The sequence below is a fragment of the Penicillium verhagenii genome (genome assembly GCF_028828195.1).
Source record: "Penicillium verhagenii strain IBT 33310 chromosome Unknown utg000009l_segment0_segment0, whole genome shotgun sequence".
In the NCBI taxonomy this organism is placed as follows: Eukaryota; Fungi; Ascomycota; class Eurotiomycetes; order Eurotiales; family Aspergillaceae; genus Penicillium; species Penicillium verhagenii.
In genome coordinates this window covers 82,985-110,756 of record NW_026643173.1, presented here as the reverse complement: position 1 = coordinate 110,756, position 27,772 = coordinate 82,985, and the positions used below count along the sequence as shown (strand labels likewise).

General features: G+C 45.3%; 5 protein-coding genes across 5 annotated transcripts; 4 read left to right on the top strand and 1 right to left on the bottom strand.

Moving 5' to 3' along the window:
• Positions 1-237: 237 nt before the first annotated feature.
• N7466_009108 (RNA recognition motif domain-containing protein) lies at positions 238-3,156 on the top strand (the record flags this gene model as incomplete). Its single annotated transcript, XM_057168497.1, has 2 exons — positions 238-411; positions 475-3,156. 2 exons carry the CDS (start codon positions 238-240, stop codon positions 3,154-3,156), a joined length of 2,856 nt encoding a protein of 951 aa, XP_057017203.1.
• A 598-nt stretch (positions 3,157-3,754) lies between these two features.
• N7466_009107 (asparagine--tRNA ligase SLM5) lies at positions 3,755-5,501 on the top strand (the record flags this gene model as incomplete). Its single annotated transcript, XM_057168496.1, has 3 exons — positions 3,755-4,020; positions 4,091-4,211; positions 4,281-5,501. The coding sequence occupies 3 exons, from the start codon at positions 3,755-3,757 to the stop codon at positions 5,499-5,501; spliced, it is 1,608 nt and encodes a 535-aa protein (XP_057017202.1).
• An 8,666-nt stretch (positions 5,502-14,167) lies between these two features.
• Positions 14,168-15,508, top strand: N7466_009106 (camp independent regulatory protein; the record flags this gene model as incomplete). Its single annotated transcript, XM_057168495.1, has 1 exon — positions 14,168-15,508. One exon carries the CDS (start codon positions 14,168-14,170, stop codon positions 15,506-15,508), a length of 1,341 nt encoding a protein of 446 aa, XP_057017201.1.
• A 6,980-nt stretch (positions 15,509-22,488) lies between these two features.
• N7466_009105 (Zn(II)2Cys6 transcription factor) lies at positions 22,489-24,595 on the top strand (the record flags this gene model as incomplete). The annotated part of the gene is made up of 2 exons (XM_057168494.1): positions 22,489-23,027; positions 23,209-24,595. The coding sequence occupies 2 exons, from the start codon at positions 22,489-22,491 to the stop codon at positions 24,593-24,595; spliced, it is 1,926 nt and encodes a 641-aa protein (XP_057017200.1).
• Positions 24,596-26,208: 1,613 nt separating this feature from the next.
• N7466_009104 (HpcH/HpaI aldolase family protein) lies at positions 26,209-27,356 on the bottom strand (the record flags this gene model as incomplete). The annotated part of the gene is made up of 5 exons (XM_057168493.1): positions 26,209-26,363; positions 26,432-26,774; positions 26,853-26,981; positions 27,094-27,214; positions 27,289-27,356. 5 exons carry the CDS (start codon positions 27,354-27,356, stop codon positions 26,209-26,211), a joined length of 816 nt encoding a protein of 271 aa, XP_057017199.1.
• Positions 27,357-27,772: the final 416 nt, after the last annotated feature.

The following is a 27,772-nucleotide window of genomic DNA, read 5'->3' as shown; positions in this document are numbered from 1 at the left end:
CCTGAATCCATCCTTGCTTCGACTTTTGCCTCCCTGAAAGGAGTCTCGTGCTTGTGATAGGCAGCAACGATCAACTTCTCTCAGGATATCTATCTATCCTGGCTTCCCTTTAAATTTCCCGGTTGCCACGAAGCATCTGACTCCCCAGTGAATTCCCGTGCTTCTATCCTTCCCGTGTTACTTTCCCCACTCTCGCTCTCTTGTGAGCTAAAGAGATAGATCACGCATCTTTCTAAAATGTTGAAGCCCTTCCAGATCAGAGATCATCAAGGATCCCCATCCTCTAGTCCAGTGGAGTCATCTGGCATCCGAGAGGTTCAGATCTCAGCCTATGATTATGATAACCTCGCCTCAAATCATCCCCGGGCGAGGCTTACCTACCCGGATGATGATGACGGCGATCAGATTACAGTGAGCCCCACATCCAAACTTCTGATGATCCATCCCATCGGGTCACTAATTATACTTTGATAGGTTGGATCTTCTCTCGAGCTTGCCCAGCGTCTAGATGATGAGCCTCAGGAGGTTAGCTTCCGGCATGCGTCTTCTATCCAGCCCTCCAAAGATGAACCAGAACCCGTACACATATTTGATATCCGTCGGTCAAACTCGGTAACTGAGCTGTGGAAGCGTTTTGAAAATCAAAATTCTTCCGGGTCTCAGATTTCCGAAACAAAGAAGGACATCCCGGTGATGCCTAAGCCCACGGTCGATGTGTCTACTTGCGAGGAACCCGCCTTGGAGCCTTTTAGTGCAACTTCTTCCCCCGGCGATGACTCTCAGCCTTTCCTTGCAGCATTCGAAGCTGAGTTGGCCAATCTTCTCGGCTCAACAGAGGAGCCTGCTGAAAGAGAACCTCAAGCTGAACCATCACCTGCAACTGAGTCCTCGACAAATACCAACTCCCATAGAATGCCTCAAGTTGCCGAAGCTCTCGCAGCTCAAATTTTACATCATTTGGCTTATGGGGCCAATATGGTCCAGTCCGAACTGAGGACAAGACTGCCAGAGTTGCAACGTCAAGTTCGTGATGCCCAGAGGCATCTTCCTGAGAACATTGGCACATCGCTGCAAGCCCTGCTTACCACACTTGAAGTCCATATGAGAACTGCCTTCAACAATATACCAGACAATGGAAGACAATGGGCGGATAATGGAAGGCAGTGGGCAGAAGAAGCAATCCATGCAGGGCGACCCGTGGCTGAAAATGCCGCCGAAGGCTTGCGAATGATGGCCTCCGAGTTTAACGAAGTTGGTCGAACCCTATTTGCAACATTTGAACATGAATTTGGACGAGGTGCGCGACAAGGAGCAAATTCTTCATCCAATGAAGTGAATACTACCCCAACTGCTGTTACCGATTCTGCAAGTAGCGCGCCTTCCGCCTCAAACAGTTTCCATGTCAGCCAGCCTTCCCCTCCAGATTCTAAATTCGAAGAGAACCCAACTACGCAATGTACCAAATCACAGGTAGCTGAACTTGCAACGAGCAGTCATGCTACATTATCAGATGCAAGAATCGCCGAGTGTTTGGAACTCTACCCTCTCCCTCCTCTACCGCAATTATGTCCCGATATTTCATACTCTCAGCCATTACCCGGGGCATACCCTCCGGCCTATCCACCGCCCTATCTTACACCCACGCCATATCAATCTTCTCACTCGCGCTTTAATAACTACCATACTTATCCCCATCCTATCCCTCCCCCTCCTCCCAAAACACCGGACTTTAACCCAGTAGGCACAAGCTTTCCCCGAGCGGCAGAAACGAGCCATATGTCTCCAGATACCTATTTGACCCACGGGCCTTGGTCTCTAGCAAAACCATTGACAAATATGTCCTCGGGCACTGCGAGCGCACAAGCAGAAGAGCCCTCGGATAAAACATTGTTCATTGGCAATGTGGGGTTCAACGTAACCGAACGAACCATCCAAGATGTATTTGCCTCCAAGGGATTTATTGTCACCGTGGATCTTCCATTGGATGCCGTGACAGGCAAACATGCAGGCTTTGGCTACCTCCATTTTCCTTCGATTCACCCCGCCATGGCCGCTATGGCTGCGTTGCAGGGCACTCATATCGACGGTCATGCGATCAATTTGGAATTCAGTGACGCTTTACCTATCCGAGATGTAACGAATACGGTCAATCAACGTCCTTCTCCGCATGAATTAGGCTCAAAAGCCGTTGGCCCCTCTGAGGCGGAGCAAAAGGAAAGTAGTCCAATCAAGCGCCGAAAGTCCGTAACTTTCAAAGTATCGAACACATCCACCAACGAGACTGCACCTCACCATTGGGAGACAAAATCTACCACCGCTCAGTCGACAGATGCAGCAATCCCGCCACCATTGATCGATTTCTCCATTGATGAGTCCGCTTGTGTTCCACAGAACCAGCAATCTTCCGTGGCGAATAGTCATTTACAACAAGCCAATTCTACGGACGGAAGCGACATCTCTCTCTATTTGAGCTCCGAACCAGAGATGAGTCGATTCCCACCTGTTTCCCAACTAGAAGCCCAGCATCTAGCCACCCAGCGCCGGCAACAGTCGACTGGAACTAGTATTCCCATTGGTTTGACGGCCAGCAATAATGACCACGTTGCTGCTTTCACCAACAATCTTCCTGGCAGGTCTCGCACCATTCATCATGTTCATGGTCGAGACAATCGCGCCCACGTCGGGCCTGGGCTTCGTCGTGCAAGCACTATGATGTTCACGCCACCAAGGCAAGGTGGTCCCAAATCGCGCGCCGTCGACGAAGCATCCGGCGCCTCACAATTGCGACGTCGTGCCAGTGAGCGCCAAGCCCTTCGCACAAATGCCCGTCCTGCTAGTGAGTTAGACACGTGGGCGCGACTGGACAGAAGAGAACGCGAGAGGTCCAGACCATCGTCACAGCATATTATTCCTGGAAGCTTCACTACTGAAGAGGCGCCCCAGTCCACACCATTCAGAATCGGTGAAGATAATACGCAAGATGTGAGAATTTCAGATTGTGTCTCTTCTCTCATTGATATGGGATATGGGAGTGTTGAAGACGGTGGCCGATCCCGAATGGCGATCTATGCTGCTGCATCCAATGGTAGTCTCTTTGATGCCATTGAGATGATTGAGGAGGAACGAAAAGCTTATGCAGTTCAAACCCGGAAGTAAGCAAGGTTCTATTTTTTTCTCATATACTTGAAACCTGGCGGGCGACTCGCTTCTTAGCTTTTGTGTCTGTTGTTTTTCTTTTTCTCTATCTTTTCTTTCTCTCTATCTCTCTTTTCTAGGGGGGAGGTTTCTTACGTTCATTGAAGAACAAATTCCCATCTTTTGAAAGCTTATGATAGTAAGGTTATCAGTCAACTAGTCCACGAGTGGAGAAACTTACGATTACTTTCAACGAAATTGTTGACAACTTGAATGTTGGCATTTTGAATGCTTGATACAAGATCCATCGTAACATTTGAATATGTAGCGTGTACATAGTGCAAATTTGCACACCTAATACCAAGTTTCAAACATTGAAAGCCCATGGATTCAATTTTTTGTCATTGACTCGATACTTTATAAATTTGTTCAACATCTTCAAGTTGAGATAACACATTGTTCAGTGGTGATAATTTGAAATTACTCCACATGTAAGCTGTGAGGGGGGGGGAACCTTGGAAAACAGCCGATCGGCGGCCGCAGCTCCCCGGTTTTTTTCAGTCCGCGCGCAACCTTCGATCAATCAAGCACCACCCGCAACGCGTGCCTCAATACAGTCATGCAATGGCGACGAACCTTCACAACGTCTGTCATCAGACTAAATCATAGTGCGACAGCTAGATCTCGTTTTCCAGTACTGCGATGTGCCCAGATTCTTCAATCAGGCCCGAAAGATGCACCCTGCAGCTTGGAGGACCAGGAGATCCAGGTCAACGGTTTCATTCGTTCTCTTCGCAAACAGAAGAAATTTGCCTTTGCCGGGATCTCGGATGGTTCCAGTGTTGATCTAGTACAGGCACTCTTGAAACCAGAGCTAGCAGTGGAGTACGTTTTCCCATATACTATCCAGACTTGTGTTCATTCCGATCTAACTTGAGCTTTTCCGGTGCTCTAGTCTATCCACGGGGTCTGCAGTTACAATGACTGGAATATGGAAGGCTTCCCCACCCGGTAAAACGCAAACCCATGAATTGCAAGTGACTGGCGTGGAAATGGTTGGCGCAATGGACCCAGAGGTCAGCGGCTTTCTTTACGCAATACCGTGATGGAGAATGCATAAGCTGATTTTCCAATCTCAATTGCAGACATATCCTATTCAACCGAAATACCAAAGCCCCGATTTCCTGCGCCAGATTCCTCATCTCCGTTTGCGAACAACCTTAAACTCGGTGCTTGCCCGGTTCCGTTCCGAGTGTCTATTCCAGCTAGGCAATGTCTTTCATTCATACCCCAGTGGTCCATTTGCACAGGTGCAGCCACCGATAATTACCTCTTCTGATTGTGAAGGAGCGGGCGAAACATTCACCTTGCTCCCGCGCGGCGCTACCGCCGATACCGAAACTGACCACTTCTTCCGGTCGCCAAAATATCTTACAGTTTCGTCTCAACTACATCTTGAAGCCTATGCTGCAGAACTTGGTAATGTTTGGACACTGACACCGGTATTTCGTGCGGAGAAGAGCGATACACCGCGCCACTTGAGTGAATTCTACATGCTGGAGGCAGAAGCAAACTTCATGTCGGATTTGGATGCGCTCACGGAGCAGGTGGAATATCTTCTACGTGACTTGACTCGTAGGCTATATGATACTACCGCTGGTCAAGATGTCTTGTCATCTGTCGATCAATTTGCTGAGAAATCCTCCAACCCAGACGCAAAAGCGATTTTACGTCAACGATGGACCGCCCTAATGGACGGCCCTAAATGGCACCGTGTTACGTATTCCAAAGCCATTGAAATGCTTCAGCGGGCAGTCGTCGAGGATAGTGCCTCATTTGAACATCCTCCCACCTGGGATGGAGGCCTACAGCTCGAGCATGAAAAGTACATTGTGGAAGTTTTGTACCAGGGCACCCCTGTCTTTGTCACAGACTACCCGAAGGCTGTGAAGCCTTTCTATATGGCCCCTTCACACGCTGGTGATGGCAAAGGGGAGCAAGGCAACGCGCCGGGGGAGACTGTCGCGTGTTTCGACTTGCTCTTTCCGGAGATTAGTGAGGTCGCTGGTGGCTCCTTGCGTGAGCACCGTCTGCCCCAACTTATCGAAAACATGCGCGAACATGGTCTAATCAAGCCTCGGGTTGTTGACCCCGATAATGTTCCCACGGAACCACTTTACCCTCACCTCTTCGCGACCGAGGACCTTGGCCACCTTCAGTGGTATGCTGACCTTCGACGATGGGGCTCAGTGCCTCACGGAGGATTCGGCCTAGGATTTGATCGGTTCTTGGGTTATTTGTCTGGTGTTTCCAGCGTCCGCGACGTTGTGGCATTCCCACGGTACTTTGGCCGGGCTGACTGCTAAACCAACTGACCTCGTATTTGCCAAGACTTGATAATGTATACTACTTAATGTGTTGTATTATTACTGCTATTATTATGATAGACGAAAGATACATATGTATATGAATGTCCAGATGTCTGGTCTCCCTGTTTCAACTTGGGGGTTTCCTCCATTCAGATGTTTGATTACAACCTTGGAAGGCCCCATAATTTTATGCTTCCAGGCAACATCATACTATTTACTAAAGACTGAAGCTAATAATAGATCAATCTCTTGGCCTACCTGTTCGAGGCACTTATCATCCATTGGGCTCTAGTTCAGAATCAGCACCAGAATTAGAATTGGAATACCAAGGCCCCCTCTTTCAGCCCCTCCCCTCCCTTGAAGAAGATACAAACCAAGCGAAGTGCTTATACTCGATTCCCCGCAGTAACTTCCAAGGCTTGGAAAGAGACAAAAAAAGCTCCCCGGGGGTGAACCCGGGGTTAATTAGGGGGGGGGGGGGGGGGGGGCGGATTATTCTTCTGGTCGCCAAATCAAGTCACCAAGATCATGTAAATCCATCTCTTCCAAAGGAACCTGGGGCGAGACAAGAATGTCAGCACCTTGGGGCCAAAATCGGGAAGATCGTGAACGGGAAAGAGTGGGACCTACGTACATACTACCTAAGTGGGCATTAAGAACTAGATATAGTAGTCCATGTATCAGAAGTCAGTCACTTGGTGATATGATAGTTAGTGTATCCATTATCAATTGATGTAGCAAAACAAATTTTTTGAATAAACAACATTTGACATCTGGAATCACTTTATGGCGCAATCAACTGTGACTGGATAGTATACTTGTACAATGAGTCTCGCTCTGGCCACGTGCTCTCCTGACCCTGTAATTCTCGAATACATGACTCGTTGAGTCCACGAATTCATAGAAGCTACTGTACGTCTTCTGACTTAGCTCCGCAAGGCTTACCGTAATTAGTAAAGGGTATGTTGTAGGTCCGTTCAATGTTTTGGGGGCGCATAACTTTGGCCCCCAAATCCGTCACAAGGGGATTCTGGCCCGTATAGGCTTGACACTCGGACCAGTTCCAAGCAAGGCCAAGCACCTCTAGCGTAGAAGGCGTCCGCAAGCCAAACATAAAAAAATGGGGCGCCACCAGAGCACTTGAGAGCATTTGAATACACAAAGAGCAAGATTTGAAGCAAACGAGTCCCGTCAGCATAAAGAGTGGTCCGTGGGTCTGATTAATTTCGGATTTAAAACATAAATCCTTTCTTTACTCCGTAGTCCGTACATCCTTTGTGGAATACTATCCGTAACTTTTAATCCGAGATTGCGACAATTCTTTGGTTCATTGCGGAGCTCGCCTACAGATGCCGAGGAATTGTGGCCGAGTTAGCCGCTTGATAGAAAGCCATCAATTGATGAATTTGGAGAATCTCATTCCAAAATAGTACGGAAGAGAAAGGGTTGCATATTTTAACATGTTTATGCTTGCGTGGCTTTACATTAGGCTCACAGCCTCACAGGGTCGGAATGTAAATAGGGGGAAACATTAACCTTGAAAGGGAGACAAAGAGCCAAGGCCAGGGAATAATTAGAATTACACGACCAGATTGAAAAAAAAAGGGGAAAAAAAAATAGAAAAAAAAAGAAAAAAAAGAAAAGAAGAAAAGAAGAACAAAAACAGGGTACATCTTTTAATCTAATAGACTTTAGCAGAGCATCAATGCCAATCAGGCGGCCAGGATCGGCGGACCAAGGGGGCCCAACCTTACCGGGGTTAAGCATAAGCAGGAGATGTTCGGGCTTTGTCCGCCTAAAGAAAAACGAGTCATGCACCGGGACTATCCCTGCCTGACGTATCACATTGTCCATGACCATGCGCTATTACTTTGCAATCTTTACAAGAAGAGTCTCAAACGTGTAATTTCACATGTGCATATATCGTATTCACTCCTTTTTTTTTTTTTTTCTCTCTCGCAAGGGGGCTATAGGCTAATAAGCCTAACTTGTATTGTAGAATCCCAGTCGTAATCTCTTCGTATTCGGTTGAATAAACTCCCCGACGCATAAAGTCAAAAAGAAACCGTGCGCCACATGGTTTATGTTTGATTCAGGTGGTAAGACAACTTGGTCGGCTCATAGCGCCCGTTTACAATTTCTATGGTTGGGAAAACATAAAGTGTGAGACTAAAGACAAAAAGAGAAAGACGTCTACCCTTTTTCGCGCCTTTTCCCCCCTTCGATCCCATGGTTCTGAAGAAGGAAGTTGGCTTTTAGGCTTGCGGATGACAGTTGCCACCCTAAATCTGTCTTCAAAGGGGGTCTATTTCACCCTTTTTTGGTTGGCTGAAAAAAAAAAGAAAACCCCACCAAAAACTATTCAAGGGTCCTTGATAAAGTATTCATAATTCCAAGGTTGATGACCTTGGTTTCTGAAGGGGAAAGGAAAGGAGAAATTTGAAAGAGAAGGGGTTGTAAGGTTAGTCATTTGTTGATTTATTATTAGTGTCAGATGCAATTTATCTAGTCAGTACTAGTAGTACTGACTAGATAATGTACAGAGCATAGTGAGGTGACCACCTGATTGGATCAATTTAAAGATCTGCCTTGATTCGTAATCACATCAATCGGGTTTACTAGAGTTTACCCATAGCAGGTAACTAGGTATGAAATCCAAATGTTGATTAAACCAAAGATTTTTTTTTTTTGGAATAAATCTTGGTAAAAATCATGGACCTTAATTATGTTAGTGGAGATAAGCTCGTGCGACGTTTCACGGAATCAAATCTTGGCAACCTTTAAATTCCAGGGTTACAACCATGCGTGACAATACCTTACGCGTCGCAACCATATCTCAAGTAAAGTTGAGCATAAGAGTAGTGGACCCATGCAAGGGTACGTCATTGCTTCAAGGTAAATGGTGGGAATAAAATACAGTTAGATCAGCATCGTTACAGCTTAGATCACATCTGGAAGAATATCACATTAGGCGATCAATACCAGTCGGAGATTATTGATCAAGGTGTAGGCAACCTTCCAATATCAGAAAAAGTCTAGGATGAACATTATACATTTTTTAAAAAAAAAATTGATGAAAGAGAGAGAAGAAGAAGAAAACCAACTTTTGAGCCGATGTGCGTATGTGCGTAGTACATATTAGATCGCATCAATAGGAATACTACTTATTATTCTGTGTAGCCCTCCAGTAGTAATGGAGAATACCCAAATAACCCAAAAACAAAACAAAAATAGAAAACCCCCCTCCAAAAAATAAGACCATCCGTATTTCCGATTACAATACATTCAAAGCTGCGCGTACGCGCCCTATCGGGGTTTAAGACCCCAAGCCATATGGAAAGGATCCACTTGCGATCCGTAATCAGAAACGTAGAAAGCCTCATGAACCACGGTCGGCAAACTTGTCGGGTTGGCCCGCAAGGGCCTAATCAGCGGTTGCGAGCGATATGCTTAGCGAGCAGTGGAGTCTCGATCCACTCTAAGAAAAAAAAAAACATTGGAAAGGACTGGTCTTCTCGGATGATCGGATAGAACCTGCCAGTCCGAGAAGCCCGAATCAATCCAGGCGTATTTTACGTGTACGGAGTAATTTTTTAATAAATTAATTTTCTTGTTTTGCTTTTGCCTTTGCTTCAATTTTATTTTCGTTTTCGTTTTTCATTTTTATTTTCTCCGTGCATACTTTCTCATTCTATGCCCTTCAGCTTGACTTCAGAAGGCTCATTATCTTTAACCTGAATTGTTTGGAAGTAACTAGGTATTGAAAACACGGTACCCATAATAAATCATACGGGAATAGACTTTCTCCAGCCTTGCGGTAGAACCTCGGGCCCCCGAAACCAATCCATCAGCCATAAAATGCGATACACTACCCGAATTCAGTAAAAGGCGCGGGAAGGACGGATGTATAGAGCGGGAATTTGGGCGATCTCTCAAGGGGTGCGCACAGAGCTCGACAGATCTCGCACATGGAACATCAAGTAAGGGCGTAACATGTGGTCATTTTGGCTTGATATTTTTATTCGATGAAAACTTGTATTGCCAGATGGACAAGGAGAAACATTTCAAAAGATGGAAAAAAAAAGAAAGAGAAAAAAAAGGGAAATGAAGTAGTAATCATAAAAGCATCAGAAATCCAAGGAGGGAAAAAAAGACTTTGGAGTTTCTTTTCGGTGTACAACATCGTGAATTGGATCGATCGGCTTTGGACCCTGAGCAGCCGATAAAAAAAAAAGGTTATGTTTAATTGACTACCCGTAGCTGTACTCCGTACTGTGTATACTAGTTGATTACCTGTCATTTATTACTCTGGGCCTTAAAATTCTCTAAATCACCATAATCAATATAACATTTCAAAGCATGACCATCTCGGCTGCATATGCCTTGTCCTATTTACATTTCATATCAGAGCTTACTGGAATTTCTTTCGTTCACGAGCCATGTGAGACACCTAATGCAGGCCATGGCTGAACGGTTTGACAGAGACGCGTCTAGCATGCGGTCGGGGTCATTTCCGGTGGAATAAATCCGAGCACATGGACCTCTCATGATAAGACAACATTGGAATGGATTTCGTGTTCATGGAAAGTGGGAAAGCTAGGAAAGTATGCCAAACTCATGAGAATCAAATAGAATCAGCTGCTCGGATCGGTCAGCCTCCGAAGCCTATTATAGTGATTTTTAGTAGTTGTGCAACCGGTCTCCGTTGGCGATACGCTTTAACTGGACCTCCAGGACCGGCCTGTGCGCAAAGCTCGTCCCGGAAGCACCAGGCGAGCTGTCGGGGCCTTTTGAGCTTTTAACCGCCAGAAAATTAATTCCAACTAATCAGGGTGGATTTATTTAGAGCTTAACCTGGCCTTCAGTAATCTAGCGCTATGTAAAGTTGTGCCTGGGCGCTTCGGCTATGCTACTCCATTGGTTGCGGATGCCTTTTTTGAAGGATTTATTTCCAGGGTTGGTCTTATAGTATGGATACGTAGAATACGACAGTATCAGGCTTAACCATCATGCAAGGTGGTTGAAGGGATAGGGCTTCCAAGGTGGATTACAACAGATTGTGAAATCAAAACCAGAATTAAAACATGTACAAAGATTAATCATTTTTATCCCACTGTACCTACCCAGTACGCCATAACCTTATCAACTTCACCACGAGTCTTCACTCAGATTCATGATTACGAAAAACAAAAGTCAAGTCAGTACGTTAGCTTGACTAGCCGTCTCCACGAGCCAAGAAGATTGCCGATATGATGACCAGAAAGTACCAAATCACGAAGATCCATTACGTGGCATTTTTTTCCCCTTCGTACGGAGTACATCCCACGTGTAGAGTAATCGAACATGGTCATTCCTAGTACTAGGCAACAGAAAGAAAAGAGAGGGTGGGGGAAAAGGAGAGGGAAAAAAAACAAAAAAACAAACGAGATGTAATAATTATGTCTCGTGTTCACATGTACGCTTGCTTTTCTCGGCATCTCAAGCATCTCAAGTAACATAGTCAAAAATCCAAGCTGCGGCCGCGTCATTTTTGATACGAGTACGAGTCACGAGGGACCTAGTGGCCACAGTGGCTTTTTCTTTTTTCTTTTTTTTTTTTCTCATTCATAAATTTTTATTCATCTCCCCCCGAATTCCGATATACTTTTATTTTATTTCGGAGTAGAGTGTATTTAGGGCCGTTTTAGGTTTCAGGGAGGCTGATGCTGATGCCGATACACCCGCACAAGTCCCATCAGTAGATTAATCTGGAATCAGTGGGGATTTTACTCCGTAGACGACTTTCCGTGGTCGTATTCGTGCTAATTGTCAATAGACAAGTGGATTCCATGCCTTTTGAGTCATTCTTTTAATTCTGATTGGTGAAGTCTTGACAAAACTCTTGAATGTCGCTCTTCTCCGGGCCATTGGAACCATGGTGGCTAAGTCGGTGTTCCTTGATTACCAAGTCCGAGCTCCGTGTAATGCCAAGAATCCGGCTTCAAAGGCAGCCGAAAATCACGAAAAAAAAAAAATTTAAGGATAAAGGTGAAGGGTATCGCCCCACTGGATTTAGAAAATGCATAATTTCAAAAGCAATATAGAAGAAATCAAGTGTTGCCTAAGCTAGGCTAGTCCAAATGCCAAGCATCAGCGAAGAAGCAAAAAGGCCAGCTGAAAATGGACCAGGGTGGATGCGGTCTCTCTAAGCGAGCATAAAGTTCAGCGGCCTCGTGTCGGATTAAGCTTAAGCTTCAATGAGTGTGCACTAACCACCTTTTTTTTTAATATTTATTTTAATATTTATTTCAATTGTTTTTGGAATTCTTTTTTTTATAAACATTTTTAAACATTATGATTTAGGATTTAGGATTTAGGATTTAGGATTATTTCTTGTTATTTTTCCTTCTTGATTTATATTCTCTTTTCTTTTCCCTTTTTGCGATCAGTGCGCGCCACCTTTGAGAATGCGTCTGACACAGATCACCTTCCAGTCGTACGCACATGAATAAATTCTCCAGTCATAAAGACTATGAAACTTTTTCGTATTTCTTTTTTATTAACCCTTTTTTTCCCTTCATAATTTGTATTTCTCCTACTTTCAAAGCAATATTTATTTTCATTTCTACAATTTTATTTTTATTTTTATTCTTTTTTTGGTTTAAAGATTTTAAACTTTTGGGATTGGGTAAATATGACTTTTTTGTGTTCATCAGACCTGGAATGGGGCTGCCTTGCGAAGGGGTAAATCCAAGGCTCAAAATTAACCTTACTGGGTCTTTGCCCCCCACTAAACTTATCCTTGTCAAGCCACCGTAAGCTTAGCCAAGGCCTAAGCCAAGTCCTTTCCAAGAGCTTCCAAGAACAGTATTCAAATCGCAAAACGAGAACGCTTCGTCCTTTAGACCTAGATTGGAAAGAGTCTTCTCGATCGCTTGAGAACTTCGACCGGGATCAGCCAACAGGTGAAATCATCATAACTTTGAATAGGTAAAAGGTTAGAGAGGGAGAGAAACCAAGGAACATGTATACTCGGCTGCATGATAATCTCTAGACTCTTTATTCTTTATTCTTTAATTTCTACCTAATCTCTTTTCCCTTGTACGGAGTACTCTGTAACATTAGATGTCACAAAGCCTCCGTACCCGTATACCTGTAATCGTCAACCATGTGCCATACCAGCCACAACTTAACCTTACCTTTAAATCATTAAAATTCCATAACCAAGGTTCCCATGCATAACACATGTCGATAAAAGCGTGGATTTCAAATCAAGAAAATCAATCTGCATGGTGTTTTATGATTATCATGATTATTATTCTTATTATTTCTTTTTCTTTTTCCTTTTTCTTTTTTATTCCCCCTTGTGATTTTTCTCTCTTTTCTTTCTGTGCCTATCACGTCTTACCTGGGCAGATCGTCACTTACTCCATCTTTCAACCTTAGTTGTCCGTCTCCACCTAACTCTGTTTCTTTTCCACCCTAGGCTATTGTATTACACAAGGTAATGAATGGGGTTTCTTTCTTTCAAATTTTTTTATCAAGAAAAAAATTGACTTTGAATTACATGAAAATAGTCAGATTAGTTGTTACTATCCATGATTTCTTTTGATTTTTAAAAACAGGGTTCCATAAAAATCTTAGATAGTTCATAAAATACACGGTACATGTAATTCAAATACTGGAACTCCCTTTTTTTTTTTTAGATTGGAACTTTCCGATTTCAGAGTTTTTCTGGGTCTCTCTGACCTGTCCGGTTCCCTTATTTTTAACCTTCTTTTAATGATTCCTCATTGTTCCCCTTTTAACAGGGACAATCCCCTGTTTCATATTATCAATTCTTCAATGGGATATCTAACCTGGATTCTTTACTGGTCTTTCCATATCGCTTCTCTTCCTGCTCTATATTAACTCTGAGACAACTATAGAGGGGCCTAACCTTGAAAGTCCACTCCTTCCAAACCTTGTGGGGTCTAAAGTGAGTCTCCCCCCACTCCGTTTCTTTGAGCCTTTTTTTCCTCTCCCCCTTGTGTTCCTGTCGGCATTCTTTACGCTTCCTTACCCACTGCCCCACACCCAATCTCTGCAGGTTGGCGTGCAGTCTTTTCCCCTTCCCCTTTGGGGTTTCTAAATTCAAAGGGAAAAAAAAAAGAAAAAAAAATTCATTTTTAAAAAAAGGAAAAAAAGGAAAACAAAGATTAACCAAATTACAAGCCCACTAACCCTGTTAGGTGACGTAAAAAAGCTCGGCCTTTACCCACCTAGAACGCCGGTCTTAAATCCACTACTCAGCCTACCCCATACCCGATTATCATTGACTCGGATCCTGGTTCCTCTTATATCTTGCACTGCTCCTCTCCACTGAAACTTTACTCTTATTCTCTTCTTCTCTCCCCTTCTCCTCCCCCCATCCTATCTCCACATTCACACCTGATCGGGCAACCTTCCGAGAAAAGATCTCAGAACGGGGGGGAAAAACACCATCATTATATCCAACTTATCTTTCTCATCAAGATCGGTTTTCTCCACGTCACCCATCCGAGCAGATAAAGAAAATCAAAAACTTACACGATCATCACATTTGGTCGTCTTCTATTTATTACTATACTTGGCACAGGCTCGAAATCACCCTGGCCGTCAAGGTTACTAACCCATCTGGGTCGTCGGTTGACTTAAGAGGCTGGATGGAGACTTACTACGGACACGTCCGCACACCGGCGGATGCCATCGTCCTCTTTGAGGCCTGTCGCATTGGTCTTCTACCGCGAGTACAAAGACGCCTTTCTGAGAAAGAACGACAATCAATCAGATCGGGGTCCGTATTCGTCTGGGATGAGCGGGAAGCCGGTATGCGCCGATGGACGGACGGAAAATCATGGAGCGCCAGTCGAGTGTCCGGCAGCTTCCTGACATATCGAGAGATGGAAGGCAAGCGGGGTGGTGGCAGCGTCTCACAGGGCTCTATGCCCAGAACGGGCAAGACCCCAGACAGCAGAGGAAGCGACGAGGAGCGGGGTGACGGCACAGATGAGGGTCCTGATGGTTATCGGTATAAGCCTGACGGATTGATGAAACAGTCCTTCAGTATCACAACCTCCACTGGCCAACACCTTCATCTGATCAGCTATTATGCTCGCGCTCACTCATCTGCTATGTCTCTTCAACAACCCACTATAGATCCCGCACTGCGTCATGTTCGACCCCAGAAGGGCTTATATCCGGAGTCAACGGTGAACGACCAGCAAAACCTTCCCGTGGTAACTCGTGGTCCCATGCCTGGAGCGGCATACCCCATCACCCCTCACCCCATCGGCCCATACCCTCGCGCATCACACGCGCCTTCATATCAGCAGCCCTCGTATGCATGGCCTCCCACACCTTTGGCCACACCGCCGACGGTGTCTGTTCATTACGGCCCTGGGTACCCTCAACTTATTCCCGGTCCCAATGGCCCCTCACCGTATGGCCACCCTCAACATCAAAATCCCCCTCACCTATCCCACGGCCATGCGCTTCCGCCACCTCCCCATGGCGCCCCGCTTTACGACCGCCCACCTCACCACGAATCAATCCTTCCTCCTGGTCCCCCACCAGGCTATCCTGGCCGATCACCTCGCACCATCCACGAGCCTCTTCAGCAGGGAAGCCCCCGAGGTTACGGACAGCCCATGGCTGATCCTCGCCTCTCTTCACCTCGCGTTGTTCCCGCACCTGGAGCTCCACAGCCCAACGGTATCGCGCAAAGTCCACACATGCTGAAACAACACCTCGGCCCCATTAGCACTCCTCCCAAACCCGCTGAATCAACCGGTGCTCCGGGTGGCGTTCCTGGAATTGGTACCCTCATGGCCAGTGCATCACTGGCCCCGATCTCAGCCGGTCCTTCCGCAGGTCCAGGTAGCCCCAACCTTGCTCGATCCGGTGCGGTGGGCGAAGGTCCACGGGATATCCCCAACGATAAGATTGGATTCGGAGGAGAAGACATGAGGGCTTTGCGGCAGTTGGACCGAGTGTTCACTGCGTAAACCAGTTTTTGATCATAACATTCACTTTGATCTTTCTCACCTCCAAAAAAAACCTTCTTTTTCAGACTATTTATTTGCTCCCTCCGGTTTCGATTTCGTTCGATTTTCGTTTCTGGCTGCCCTTCCAGTCTGCCCTTTCTCTCAATTATTTTTCCGGAGCAACGGAGTTGTTGTTGTTATCAATGATATCCATCATGTTTTCTGTTTTTGTTTCTCTGAGCATCTTTTGCATTGGGTTGGGGGCTATTTGCATCAACTTTCCGTTTCATGTATGATCAGGCCATCGGTCGTCAGTCTTTTTTTTTTGGTTCACAGACCTTTTATCATTATGCATTCCCAAGGTTGACATCGGTTTACACGGATGGGACACGGATCTGGTATTCGGTCATACAATGAACTTGTGTTCGTTAATATCTTGCATTTATCTCGTAAACTTGTGACCTCGTTTTGGTATATGTCTACATGTAGTTGTAGGTCTTGTCTCGGTGGAGTGGTTCCATCCATGGATCCCGTAAACTAGTCTCAACATCCATGCACATGTGGATTTGAAGATGCCCGGATGCTTGAGGGTATACTTGAAATGCCTCGGTATCGAAAACTGCCTTGTGCAGCAAATAGTGCTCTGCTCTATGTGCCATTCAAGGAGGAACAGACACGTGTGGTTTAGGAACCCGGGCCGATGATCACTGATTTCGTACCCTCGCAGGTGATTGAGGAAGTGCTACAATACATCTCCCAAGTTCTAAAGGGATGTTTTAGCTTGGTAAATAATCAAAACCATAGATTCCCGACAGTGATGTAACTGTCGTCCTTCTCAAGTACTGTTTTACATTGAGTGAACACTGTGCATGCATGTGTGCAGCAACCTTAGTATGTTTTAGACCGGCCAGAGCCTCTCTGGAATTCAATGTTAGCAAATAATCTCTTGGAAGAAATTCATTGGTAAAAGACACTCACTTTGTGCATTTCTTATTCTTCTCCAGGATCTATCACCATATTCCAAAAAGATTCACGCGTGCAAAATTCAGCGTCTTCCAAGAGTTTATATTCTTTTCTTGAACGACATGGCTTGCAACATTGATACACGATGGCAACACCTCAACCCTGAAGATGGTTGGGCCAGTGCCATTACTGGGGGAAAGGAAAGTAAGTGTCACAAGACGCGATGCACCAGAAGCCAGACCGCGATATGTATTGATATGTACCGACCTTTGTGATCTGTATATTTTGTCTATTCTGAGTTACGAAAGCCAAGCCAATGCGTTTCCGAGGCTTCCTGTGTGGTTCTAAATCTATGCCAAAGCCTTTTTCGATTCTAGACCCAGGATCCAACAGCAAATCTTTTCCAACCTTGGAAGTCTCGAGATAAATATAAATTGGTCAAGTGTGGCCTGGGCATGAGCTGGCGCTTCCCGATATCCAGCCTTGCAACCCAACGTCCAAGGAAGTCGAAAATGTTTCCCAATCGAGTAATCATTCTTGGTGATGGTGTTGTTACCAAACCAGAAAAATTGCCTCCCCTATGTACCTAGCTTCCAAACGATTCACTTTTGGGCGTTCAACACGATAAATCTACCCTGAGCGTCATCAATCACTGTTCTCGAGGATAATCAACATTGTTAGTTTGACTTGGATGAATACATACCTAGTAAATCCCATGACTTTCCGAATGTTATCGGATCTCTTGATTTCCACACCCACGCACGGTTATCAATTGATGCATGTGCAGACATATGTCATATAATCAAGGTTGGAAGTTGGAACCTTGGAACCCGCTCAATCTTCATGATCGCTCTTCAAGTTTTTACTACATCCAGATTAATATCGACATGAAACATTTGCGGTGGAAGTGCAACATCTGAGTTCTAGAACTGATTCCTGGTGGGAATTATAATAATCTTGGAGCTTTGGAAGGTGAAGGTCTTGTCACGCCCAAGTTCCAACTCATCACACTTGGCAACGCGCCTGGTATCCTGAGGCAACGAATCGCATGAGCGCTAACCATGCATTGCATCCCTCTATTCCGAGGTCATCCTGAACAAAATCCGGCATATCGATGCATGTGTCGCTTTCTCCAAGGTGATTCTGCATATGAGGTCGAGCTGAATAGTCGTATCATTCAATATTCCAAAATTGTTAGTTGTTGTCCAAGGCACATCTAATTGACCGGTGACTTTGTTCTTTACATTTACACTGTCACCCCTATCAGCTGGCTTCTAAAATAATTAGAGCACCCATAGACTAGCCAGCCTAAGTCGCTTTAAACACCGAGCCTTGAAAGAGCTTGCAGGGCTAGTTCGTCGGGGTTCAGCTCAACATTGAGATGCATCAAAACATAGTGATCGATCTTTGGAAGAAACCTCGTTCTCGCCCACAGGAACCTCACCAATGACAGGATACCTAGAAAAGAAAAGCTCACCGCGGAGATAGAATAACATTACGCTCAGCCCCGCTATCGGCACTATTGAACCGACCGTTCGCATCCAGTTATCAATTCATGGATTTATGTAGATCACTGGAGCAGAGAAGAGACAAGAGTATGATACATTCGTTCCGTCCCCACAGAAGCAAAGAAAATTTTGAATGGCCAATTCCAATGTTTCTTTGCCCTTTTCAATAGTATGTGCGAGCTTAAAAGAGAATAAGAAGGAGGGGGGGGGGGAAATTGAAACATTTGAACCAGAGAGCACTTGAGAAACCGGGCTTTCCAAGAGCCCCTTCCAATGGGTGGATATATTCTGTAAAACACCCGTGGACCTGGGGGCAAAGGTTCTCTGAGCTCGTATGACAGACCGGGATCAACAATAAGCCCAATGCCCCCTCTTTCCCCTTCACCCTCAAGTGCTCGCCACGCGTTACAGTGTATGCGATTCGATACGCTAATACTTTCCTAGACCAGTCGCGATTTATTTCTTCTCCCCGGGCTTAGAGCCAGCGGACATTGCCATCGCTGATCCCCGGATCGAAGTTTAAAAGGTGTTTCTGGCGTTGAAAAATGGCGCAAACGGAAGGCAATCGACCTAAGCTAGCCCCGCACGTCGCGCCCCATTGCTAGTTTTGTTAGTCTACTAGTTCCCTTGCCGATAGTTCGCGCTACGAGAGTCCGATCAGAAGGAGCCGGCGAGGCGCCAGTGAGAAACTGGAGTCTAAGAAGCACAGTACCGGGCATCCCCTACTCTGTACATGATGCATCTTAGTGGTCGCCTTTCTTAGAGCTGGGACTGGGACTGGGACTGAAATTGAAGTTTAAAATGAACATTGAAACGTTGAATGGATATTGATTCTCATTCCATGAGGGACATCATCCCAGGTCGTTTGGAATTATGCTGACCTCGGTGAGCCCATCCTGACTATTATCTGACTTGTTATTGGGTCGGAGATGGTCCGCGGAGAAAGTGTTGGGCAAAGTCGGTGATGAGCACCATGTAGAGTCTTCTTTTGAGCAGTTTCAGCTATAGAGTCAGTTTGTTCAATGTTTTTTTTTTTTTTCAAGTGTTCTTACAACCTTGGAAGTCGGTAATGTTTTTCTTCTTGAACTTCTCGAGGTCCCTTGGAGTTGGATATGAAGAGGTTTTTTTTTTTTTTTTTTTTTTTTTTAATTCAAAACTTTCTCTTGTTTGTACAATTTATGGTTAAATCAAGCGATCAGGTTTCGTCGATCTTGGACGTATAATCTAATTTTATGTCCGGTTCTTTTAGTCTTTTAGTAATGTCCATGCAAAGGAGCCAACCGGCGATGAGCGGAGGATGCTTATTGTGGTAGAGTGATATAATGCGAACTATTATAGGTGGCTTGCTGGAGACATCATTGGGCGTCAAGCCTCTTTTTCGTTTCTTTCCTTTCCTTTTTTTTTTCCGTGTTGCGCCCAGGAAGAGCAAATGCATGTACGGAGTACTTACAGTACTTACGTAGGATCCTCGGGGCCGTTCTGGCCAGGATCCACATGGAACGATGAGCGAATCTCGCTTGAATGACTAGCTTATTGGCTGGGCGAAAGGTCAAAGATCTCAGCCTCTGCAACACTGTCCAATCCAGTGCATGATCTTCGGCTTCTCGGCAAACCTACTGGACTGGTACACGAGGTCATGTGGATCGTGGGTTTTCCAAACTTGAATATTTTTTTATTTTTTATTTTTATTTTTTAAAAAACCCCCAAAATCCGCAAGAAGCGCCACAGTCTTGGAGTAGAGGGAGAGATCTTGTGCAATTTTGATTTTGATTTTGATTTTGATCTAATTCTCTTTCCATATTACAACTGAGATTACCTAGGGGTTACTAGACCCCCACAATGAAAATCAACCGGTGGTTCCCAACATTGAAATTGATACTCCACTTGAATGACGGGAAGAACCTTCATTTACGGACCCATAACGAAACAGAAAAAACATCAAGGGTTTTGTCATGTGAAGAGTTTGATGATTCTTTGTTCAATGACTCTATGCAAGGCTCATATAGGGTAGGCTTTTCTTTTTCTTTACAATTTTTTTTTTTTTAACTTGCAAGAACCGGAGACTGGGGAATCGTGGGAAAACCGGCGACAGTCCCATCTAAGCTACTTGATTGGCTCTCCTGTGTTCCTAGTGTCAGATCGTATTGTTTTAATATTTTAATTTATTTTGCTTCATTTAAGCAGGTCGATCCTCTCGGAACAGAAATTTGCCTTTGGATCAGCTCCATCGGATTGCATTAAGTCGTTTAGGAGGTTGAGCGGCCGCGAATTCCGGTACCTGGGCCCAAATGCGACTAACAAGGCAACTAGCAAGGATCGGCCTGAAACGTGAATTTCGGATTTCCCCTCTGAGCGTTTCTTTTCAGCCAGCTGATGCGTCCAAATTCTAAGTTTAAAATGGTGAAAAGGCCGAACTATCCGGTCCAAACGGTTATACGAGAAAGAGAAAGAGTAAGAAGCAGAGAAAAATATTAAAAAAGGGACAAAGCGAAAGGGAGCAAAGAAGAAAGGGAAAAAAAGAGAAAAAGAGAAAAAGAAAGAGAAAAGAGAGAAAAGAGAAAAAGAGGGGGTGAAGCTCTCGATGACAGCTATTGCCTTGTTTGTCCTGCGGCAGACACTTAGACCTTGTGCTGCAAGTGCTATACTCGAATTAGGCAATGAGAGTCCACCACATTCCCGCCCCCTTGGGTGAAAAAGTCACAAGCACTAAAGTATTACCCACTCTTCGTATGGCCCAGGGACTCGGGAATGGGGATCTTAGCAGAGGAGATGTTGGAGAAAAAAAAAGAAAAAGAAAAAGAAAAAGAAAAAAACCACAAAAACCACAAAAACCATAAATCCAATGAACCTATATTGCTTTCATTGATCAAGCCGTAACCTGAACTCGGTGGAAGCTTGGAAGTTGCTGGAGTACTGGGAATCTTGTCAATTCCCTGCAGCGGATGTCTGTGCTGGTCAAGGAAGATCTGGCCCACTCTGGACTTTACCCCAGATTGTCGTACACAAGGGGAAGAATTGCGTAACAAGTTTCAATGTCGGCCGATCCTGTACCTTGAAAAAGCAAAGCAGAAAAAGCAAAGCAGAAAAAGCGAAAAGAAAGTGTGTCAAAAGCAAACAAAAAGCCTCCAAAGCCCTGCGCTTAGACCCGACAAACTCCGTGGAGATTGGGATTGTCTCCGAGAAAGGTAAGAAAGCGCGATCTTATTGTGTACAAGTAACAAGTAACTAGTGACAAGTGACAAGTAGTATACTAAGCTTAACGGGGCGAGGTTCGTGAAACCCGGCTTACCCTGATTTCTTCACCTGGTCTTCATACCTATTTGGATTATGCATCTATTCCTTTTTTTTTTTTTTTTTTGGCCTTTTTGCTTTTCTTTTTACCATTCCTCCCATTCTTTTCTGTTCCACCCCCTTCTTTAGCCCCCAGTGCGGCTGTGTTGCTCGTCTAACAGCCTCCATCGGTCTTATATGTGGGGAATGTCAAAGCTTTTTTTTTTCTCCTGTTGTTTTATGTTTCTAGTTTACCCGATGATTCTCCCCTGCAGATGAGCAGATGAGATGCTACTGATTCATTCTTATTGTTTTCACATCCATCAAATGATTAGTTCGGAGCCAAGCCCCGAACTAACCCGTCAGGATCAATGTCCACTATAAGTCCACTTATACCACTTATACCAGCCCACTATAGTCCACTAGAAGTCCACTTAAAAAACCGAGTTATGGCTTGTTATTGCACGAGAGCCTCGTCCCCACTGAGATGATGAGATGACAGAAAAATGCAACCTGTGTGTGTACTCCTGCCTAGAAGGGAACATTGTCGATGTGGATCATCTGGTTTTAGCGTTGGGTCAGGCAACTTTCCTTTCAGTACAAGATGATCTTGACGCTAAACATCAAAAGTAAAATCCAAAAAAAAAGAGGGATTTAGGGATTTTGGGATTTTGAGATTATTTTTTTTTTTTCTCTTTTTCTTGTCTCGGAGTCCTCGCATCTGCAAATCAGGGCACCAGAACATGCTTGGCAGCCTCCCCCGCAATGCAAAGTTTTAACCTACTATAGCCAAATTCGTATGACCTCAGGCCTTTTGGGACGTTTCTATTACATATTGCATTTAGTTGGGGAAATTCCCATTTCCTTTCTGCTATAGTATTTACTATATTTACTGTCCATATCCTCCCTTTGGTTTGCCTTTTTTTTCCTCTTTAGATCTTTTCCACCATTATTTGTCGAGGAAAACTAAGAGAAAAGAAGAAAACCGAAATAAAAAAAGAAAAACTAAAGATCTCTAGAGCATACACTTGGTAATATTTAGTACACTTTTGGTGTCCACTAAAACCTGCAGTCGCTCGTTTCTTCTCTTTCCCCCCCCCCCACGCCCCAATCACCCCATTTATATACCCGGCGCCGGGTCCCTAACCTTTCCCCTCTTAAATTACACTCCCCCCCCCTTTCCCCGGCAAAATCCATAAAGCCCTTTCGCTCCCCTGGCTTTCACCGGTGCCCGAAATTCCCCTCTGGACCCCATGTTTAATGTTGTCCATGCAGAACTCCTTATATATCACCCACTCAGGCTGGAACGCATCGGAGCTGCAGGACGAAGGTTGCTCCGGCCGCTCGGACATCCCCACCCTATCTGGGATCGACACCCTTCGAGGCAGTATTTCCAGCGCCAGCACCGGTGCTAGTCCCGATGATACCTCAACCGACTCGCCAGACTGGAACGAGGCCGGCCAGTCTCCGCCTGATTTTGATGTGAGGAACTTGACTGGATCACGCTCCGATGTCTTCCTGCTGAGCTCCGGGCACGAGATGAGCGACATGAGTGATATCCCACCCAAGGTCGAAGAGTTGGATGACGACGTTCAAAGTGTCAAGCCATCGGATGTGGGGAACGACTTCGACCAGGAAAACTCGGGTGCTCCCGCCAACGTTCCACGGAAACGTGGGCGCCCACGCAAGCATCCGCTTCCTACCCCCGGAGGTCAGGCCAAAATCACCAAGGGTCGGTCCAAGACCGGTTGTATAACTTGTCGACGACGGAAGAAGAAGTGCGACGAGACAAAACCTGCGTGAGTGATTGTTACCAAAAAGAAAAAGAAGAAGAAAAGAGAAAAAAAAAAAAAAAAGAAAGAGGAATATCGGCCGAGAGGGCCGGGCAAAGACCCAAGCCTTCATCTCGATTCTCCACTAACTCCCCACCTTGGTCACTTGAGTCTTGAGTCGTACGAGACTAACGTGATGCTGTACTAGATGTCTTAATTGCCAGAAAAATGCGGTCGTGTGTGAAGGGTATCCCCCCAAGGAGATTTGGAAGAGCGGAAGGCAGAGGGTTGCTGACGGTACGTATTTAAATCTGGACTTACGCGCGCGCGCCCTGACGCAAAACATCTTTGGATCTCAAGCTGACCTGACCGCTACTGTAGCTGTCCGAACCAAGTCCCTTGTCACCGTGCCTCGTAACCTTCCCCTCCTGATCGATGGAGTCGAAACCGAGATAGACCGTCGCTTCCTGGATCACTTTGTGTATGGATTTAGTCGAGTCTTGACTCTGATCAACGATGACTCAAACCCGTTTAAGGAGATCTTGCTTCCCATGGCAACCCAGCACCGTGGATTGATGCATTCTCTCATGTGCCTGTCAGGGTCACACTTGTCGGGGCTGGACCCAGAGCCAAAGTTGAAAGAGCGCAAGTATTATCATTTCCATCGGGCGATCCAGGATTTGAAAGATAACATTACCGCCACGTCATCCGCTTCATCCGCTTCACCTGACGCGGAAGAGGACCAGCAACTGTTGGTGGAGGATCCCATTATTGCATCGACCATTGCACTGAGTTTGAATACCATATGTGAAGGTGAAACTAATGGTGAATACCGACCACATATGGATGCCGCTCGGTACCTCCTCGTTTCGCAACAGCCTCGCAACGAAAAATTCCGACAATTCATCGTCGAGTTCTTCCAGTACCACGACATCTCAAACGCCTTGACCTCCCTTGACCGTCGGCCCGCCCTTCTTCAAGGTAGCATGCGCATGCCCGACTTTGTTCCGGGTGCTCAGGCTGGTATGTTCTTGGGTGTATTCGATGGTCTGTTCAACTACATCTCTCAGATCACTCAGCTCCGAGACCGAATCCGTCAACGATTCAACGAAGGATATGAGCCTGCAGTGGACTACCAGACTCTCAGCGAGGCCGTTCAGATCGATACCGCCATCAGGACTTGGGAGACATCGCACGAGGAGGATTCTGCTAACTGGTGCTTGGCTCAACTATACCGACAGTCAACTTGGGTATACTTGTTCCGCACCATCCGACCCTCGCGCCCGACCGATAAGATTGCCCAAGTGGTTGATGACGGTCTAGCTTACTTGGATCGCCTGCCACAAGATGCCGGCGCCCACAGTATCGTCCTTATGCCCCTGTTCCTATTAGGTTGTTCAGCATTTATCCCTGAGCAACGTGAACGGATCCAAAAAGGCTTCGAATCTCTCAAGGCCTACTCCAATCTCCGCAATATCGAGCCAGCCTTTAAGGTTGTCACTCGTGTCTGGGAAATCATGGACACTAAGATCGAGGATAGCTGGGACTGGGAGAAGATCATTCATGATATGAATATGGATTTCCTCATCACCTGAGCTTCTTTTTCTTCTTCTTTTTATCTCTCTCTCCCTCTTCCTCTCTCTCAACCCCCTCATTTTTGATACCCGCTTCATTTTAATTCTTTCCCAGTTCACAGGGACCTGTTGTTTTTCTCTATATGTTATATGAATGGCCAAAAACAAGCATGATGATCATTGCTTCTTTGGCGACTGTACTACGAGGCGTTTTTTCTTGGTTTGAATATGCATATGCATCCGGTGGGGAGGGCTCAGTTTTGTGTTTATGTTTATTTCCTACTCTTTCTTTTTCAGCTGGTCCAGACGGTGTGTGTCACGCTGTAAGGGGTGGCAACGAGGTTAATCATCTTCCCTTCTAGGAAGGGGGCATACTGTACATTCCGCCTTGGTACCGCGTGAGAAAGATGAACATGCGCAACGTACAATCTGAGTGGAAAAATGTGTTTTTTTTTTGTCTGGAAGGATGCGTCGTGCTTCGTAACCAGACCAGTTGGGCGATGATGATGACAGAACAGATCGGCGTTTCAAAGATTTACTTCAAATGTTGGATGAATGTTGGAATTTTTTTTTTTTAGGATCTGTTGTATATATCCATTTGACTGTATGTATTGCCAGGTTTCAATTCGATTCTTCAAACATTGAACGTTTTCAGGACCACGCTGCATGTGTGTAATATGTATTATTCCAAGGTTTCTAATCCCGTCTGGAACAGTTTTGAATGAACGAACCTTCGAATACATACGGGCCAATTCAAATCAAAGATTGATTCAAATCATGTGTTGATTGATATCTACTTTATAGGTGTGTACCAGTTGTGCGTAAACATTGAATACTATTTCCTTGGAAACCCCCGGAGCCATGGAAGAGATCGCCATGCAGGAAATGTTTGAAGTTTCTCACCTATCTTTCTTCCAAAGTTCTTTAATATTCATTCAAATGTTATAAATGTGGCATTTTTCCTCCTTTCCTGGAATGCTTAATTGATATGTCAAAATATTTAGTAACCAGTTACTAGTACTAGTAGGCAGTCTCGCCAACTCGCATCTCGAGGTCTACAGATACTAGTAGTCATAGCAACATATCAAATCTAATTTTGCCCTCGCTCCAGGCATCTTCATAGATACAGATGTATCATTCAACGTCCACAAGAGCATCTGGTGACATGTACTCTTATTTGAATATTGTCTGATTGGTAGCTTTTATGCCTCAGGCTGTAGATACTCAGACCTCGAGGATAATTTGAGCAGTTCTACCTTGAGGTAACTAAATCTAACTTGAGTTCTAGGATATTGAATTTGAAAGCTACATATCAATACCTAGCACTAGAGACATTGATGGAGAGAGACTTTGGAAGTTCAAAACCTACATCAATACATAAGTAGATGGATTCGAGTTGATAAATATGGCGATATCCCAAACATTTGAAGTGACGTCTGCACACATGCATGTGCACTGGCCCATTCAGACTGTGGATATTAGACGGGTCAAGTCAACTACTTCTCAAATCAATGTGCACTGAGGCAAGTGGAATTGTTGATTCAATGTTGGAGTATTAGTATGTTCATGAACATTTGAAGATCTCATTTCATGAATATATCTAACAGCCTGTTACGCCGAACAGGATTATCTATTTAGTAACCATCCCGAGCACCGCCAAGGACGTTTTCGCCATTAGCAGTCTTTAACTCATTAAGCATTCCAGTGCGGAATACACCGACATCAGTGTTGACAGAAATCATATCAAAGCCCTGTTCGGCACGGACTCGCGCATCATTGCCGTCGGTACCTATATTCAGTTGTTAGTTCATCGGTCCAAAAAAGAACACTCTCGTGGAAAGAAAAAAAAAAACATACAGAAGATAGCCGCCTTTTTTCCAGATGCATGAGCTGCAGCTAGGATTCGTTGAATGGCACTTTCGTGCTCCTCGCCGCAGCGAGTAACTCCCATCTGCTTGGCAAGGTCAAACGGTCCAATGAAAAGCACATCGATACCAGGGACAGCGGCGATTTTCTCCACGTTCTCAACACCAGATCGGGACTCAATTTGAACGGCCACGGTGATACCATTATTAGCACCGTCATCGTGATCGGGACCAGGGTTCAATCCGGGGAATGAGTGTGGGGCGAACATGGGTCCGTAACCTCGTGTGCCAAGTGGAGGGTACTTGGAGTACTTGACGATTTTAGCGGCGTCAACCTAAGCATTATTGTAAATTAGCATTACGTTCGAAATCGGTGAGATTTCTCGGGGGCAAATTTTTGTTGTTGCATTTACCTCTGAGTGACACATGGGTGTCATGATACCATGTGCACCGGCGTCTAGGGCCCGCTTGATCATCCATTCCTCTGCTTGTGGAACACGGATAATGGGACTAGCGCCTTCAGAGCCAATGGCATTGTTAAGCTTGCAATGGTCAGTACAACCAAAGAGATAGCGAGAGAGAGGCGGGGCGTGGGGGAGCGGAAGAAAAAAAAGACAGAACTACACGCTCCAGATCTCCAGAATGGAGACATACCTCATAGTAGTGGTGGTCAGAAATCAAACCATGCTCAGCATCAACCAAAACCCAGCTAAACTTGGTGGTAGACCCAGAAGCACCATGCAAAATAGTCTTCGCAACACCGGCACTGGGGAGTCTGTATGGAACCGGAAAAGGCAAATCAGCTAATAGTTACATTTCCATCGGATTTCTTGAGGAGCTGATACATACGTGAGCCAGAAGCCAAATGCAACAGAAGGGCCGTCGAGACTAGACTTGATGGCTGTGGTGAAAGACATGATTGCGATATTTGGCAATTTTGAGAGAAATTAGGAAGAAGTGAAGACACAATTGGAATCGGAAGAGGGGTGAGTTACGTGGGGGGAAGAGAGTCCCTCGGGTGTAATTATGCCGACCTCGGGGGTCCCACCGGGTCTTGCAATGCGGGATGTCGGGGTAACTCCGCACTACTACATTGAAGACATGAGGTCTTGTGCAATCTTCCATTCAGAATCACCAGACACCTCAATACTTATCTATTCTGTACTACAAGTACTTTGCATTTGATCCATAGAAAGCTCTCATCAATAGTACAAAATTCTTCTTAGATCGTACATTCTGTAGAACGGGGGGAGATTAGATACGGTAGGAGTCAGGACTCTAGGGGCACTTCACCTCAATTTATGATAACCTCTGAAATTTCATCAGCCACAAT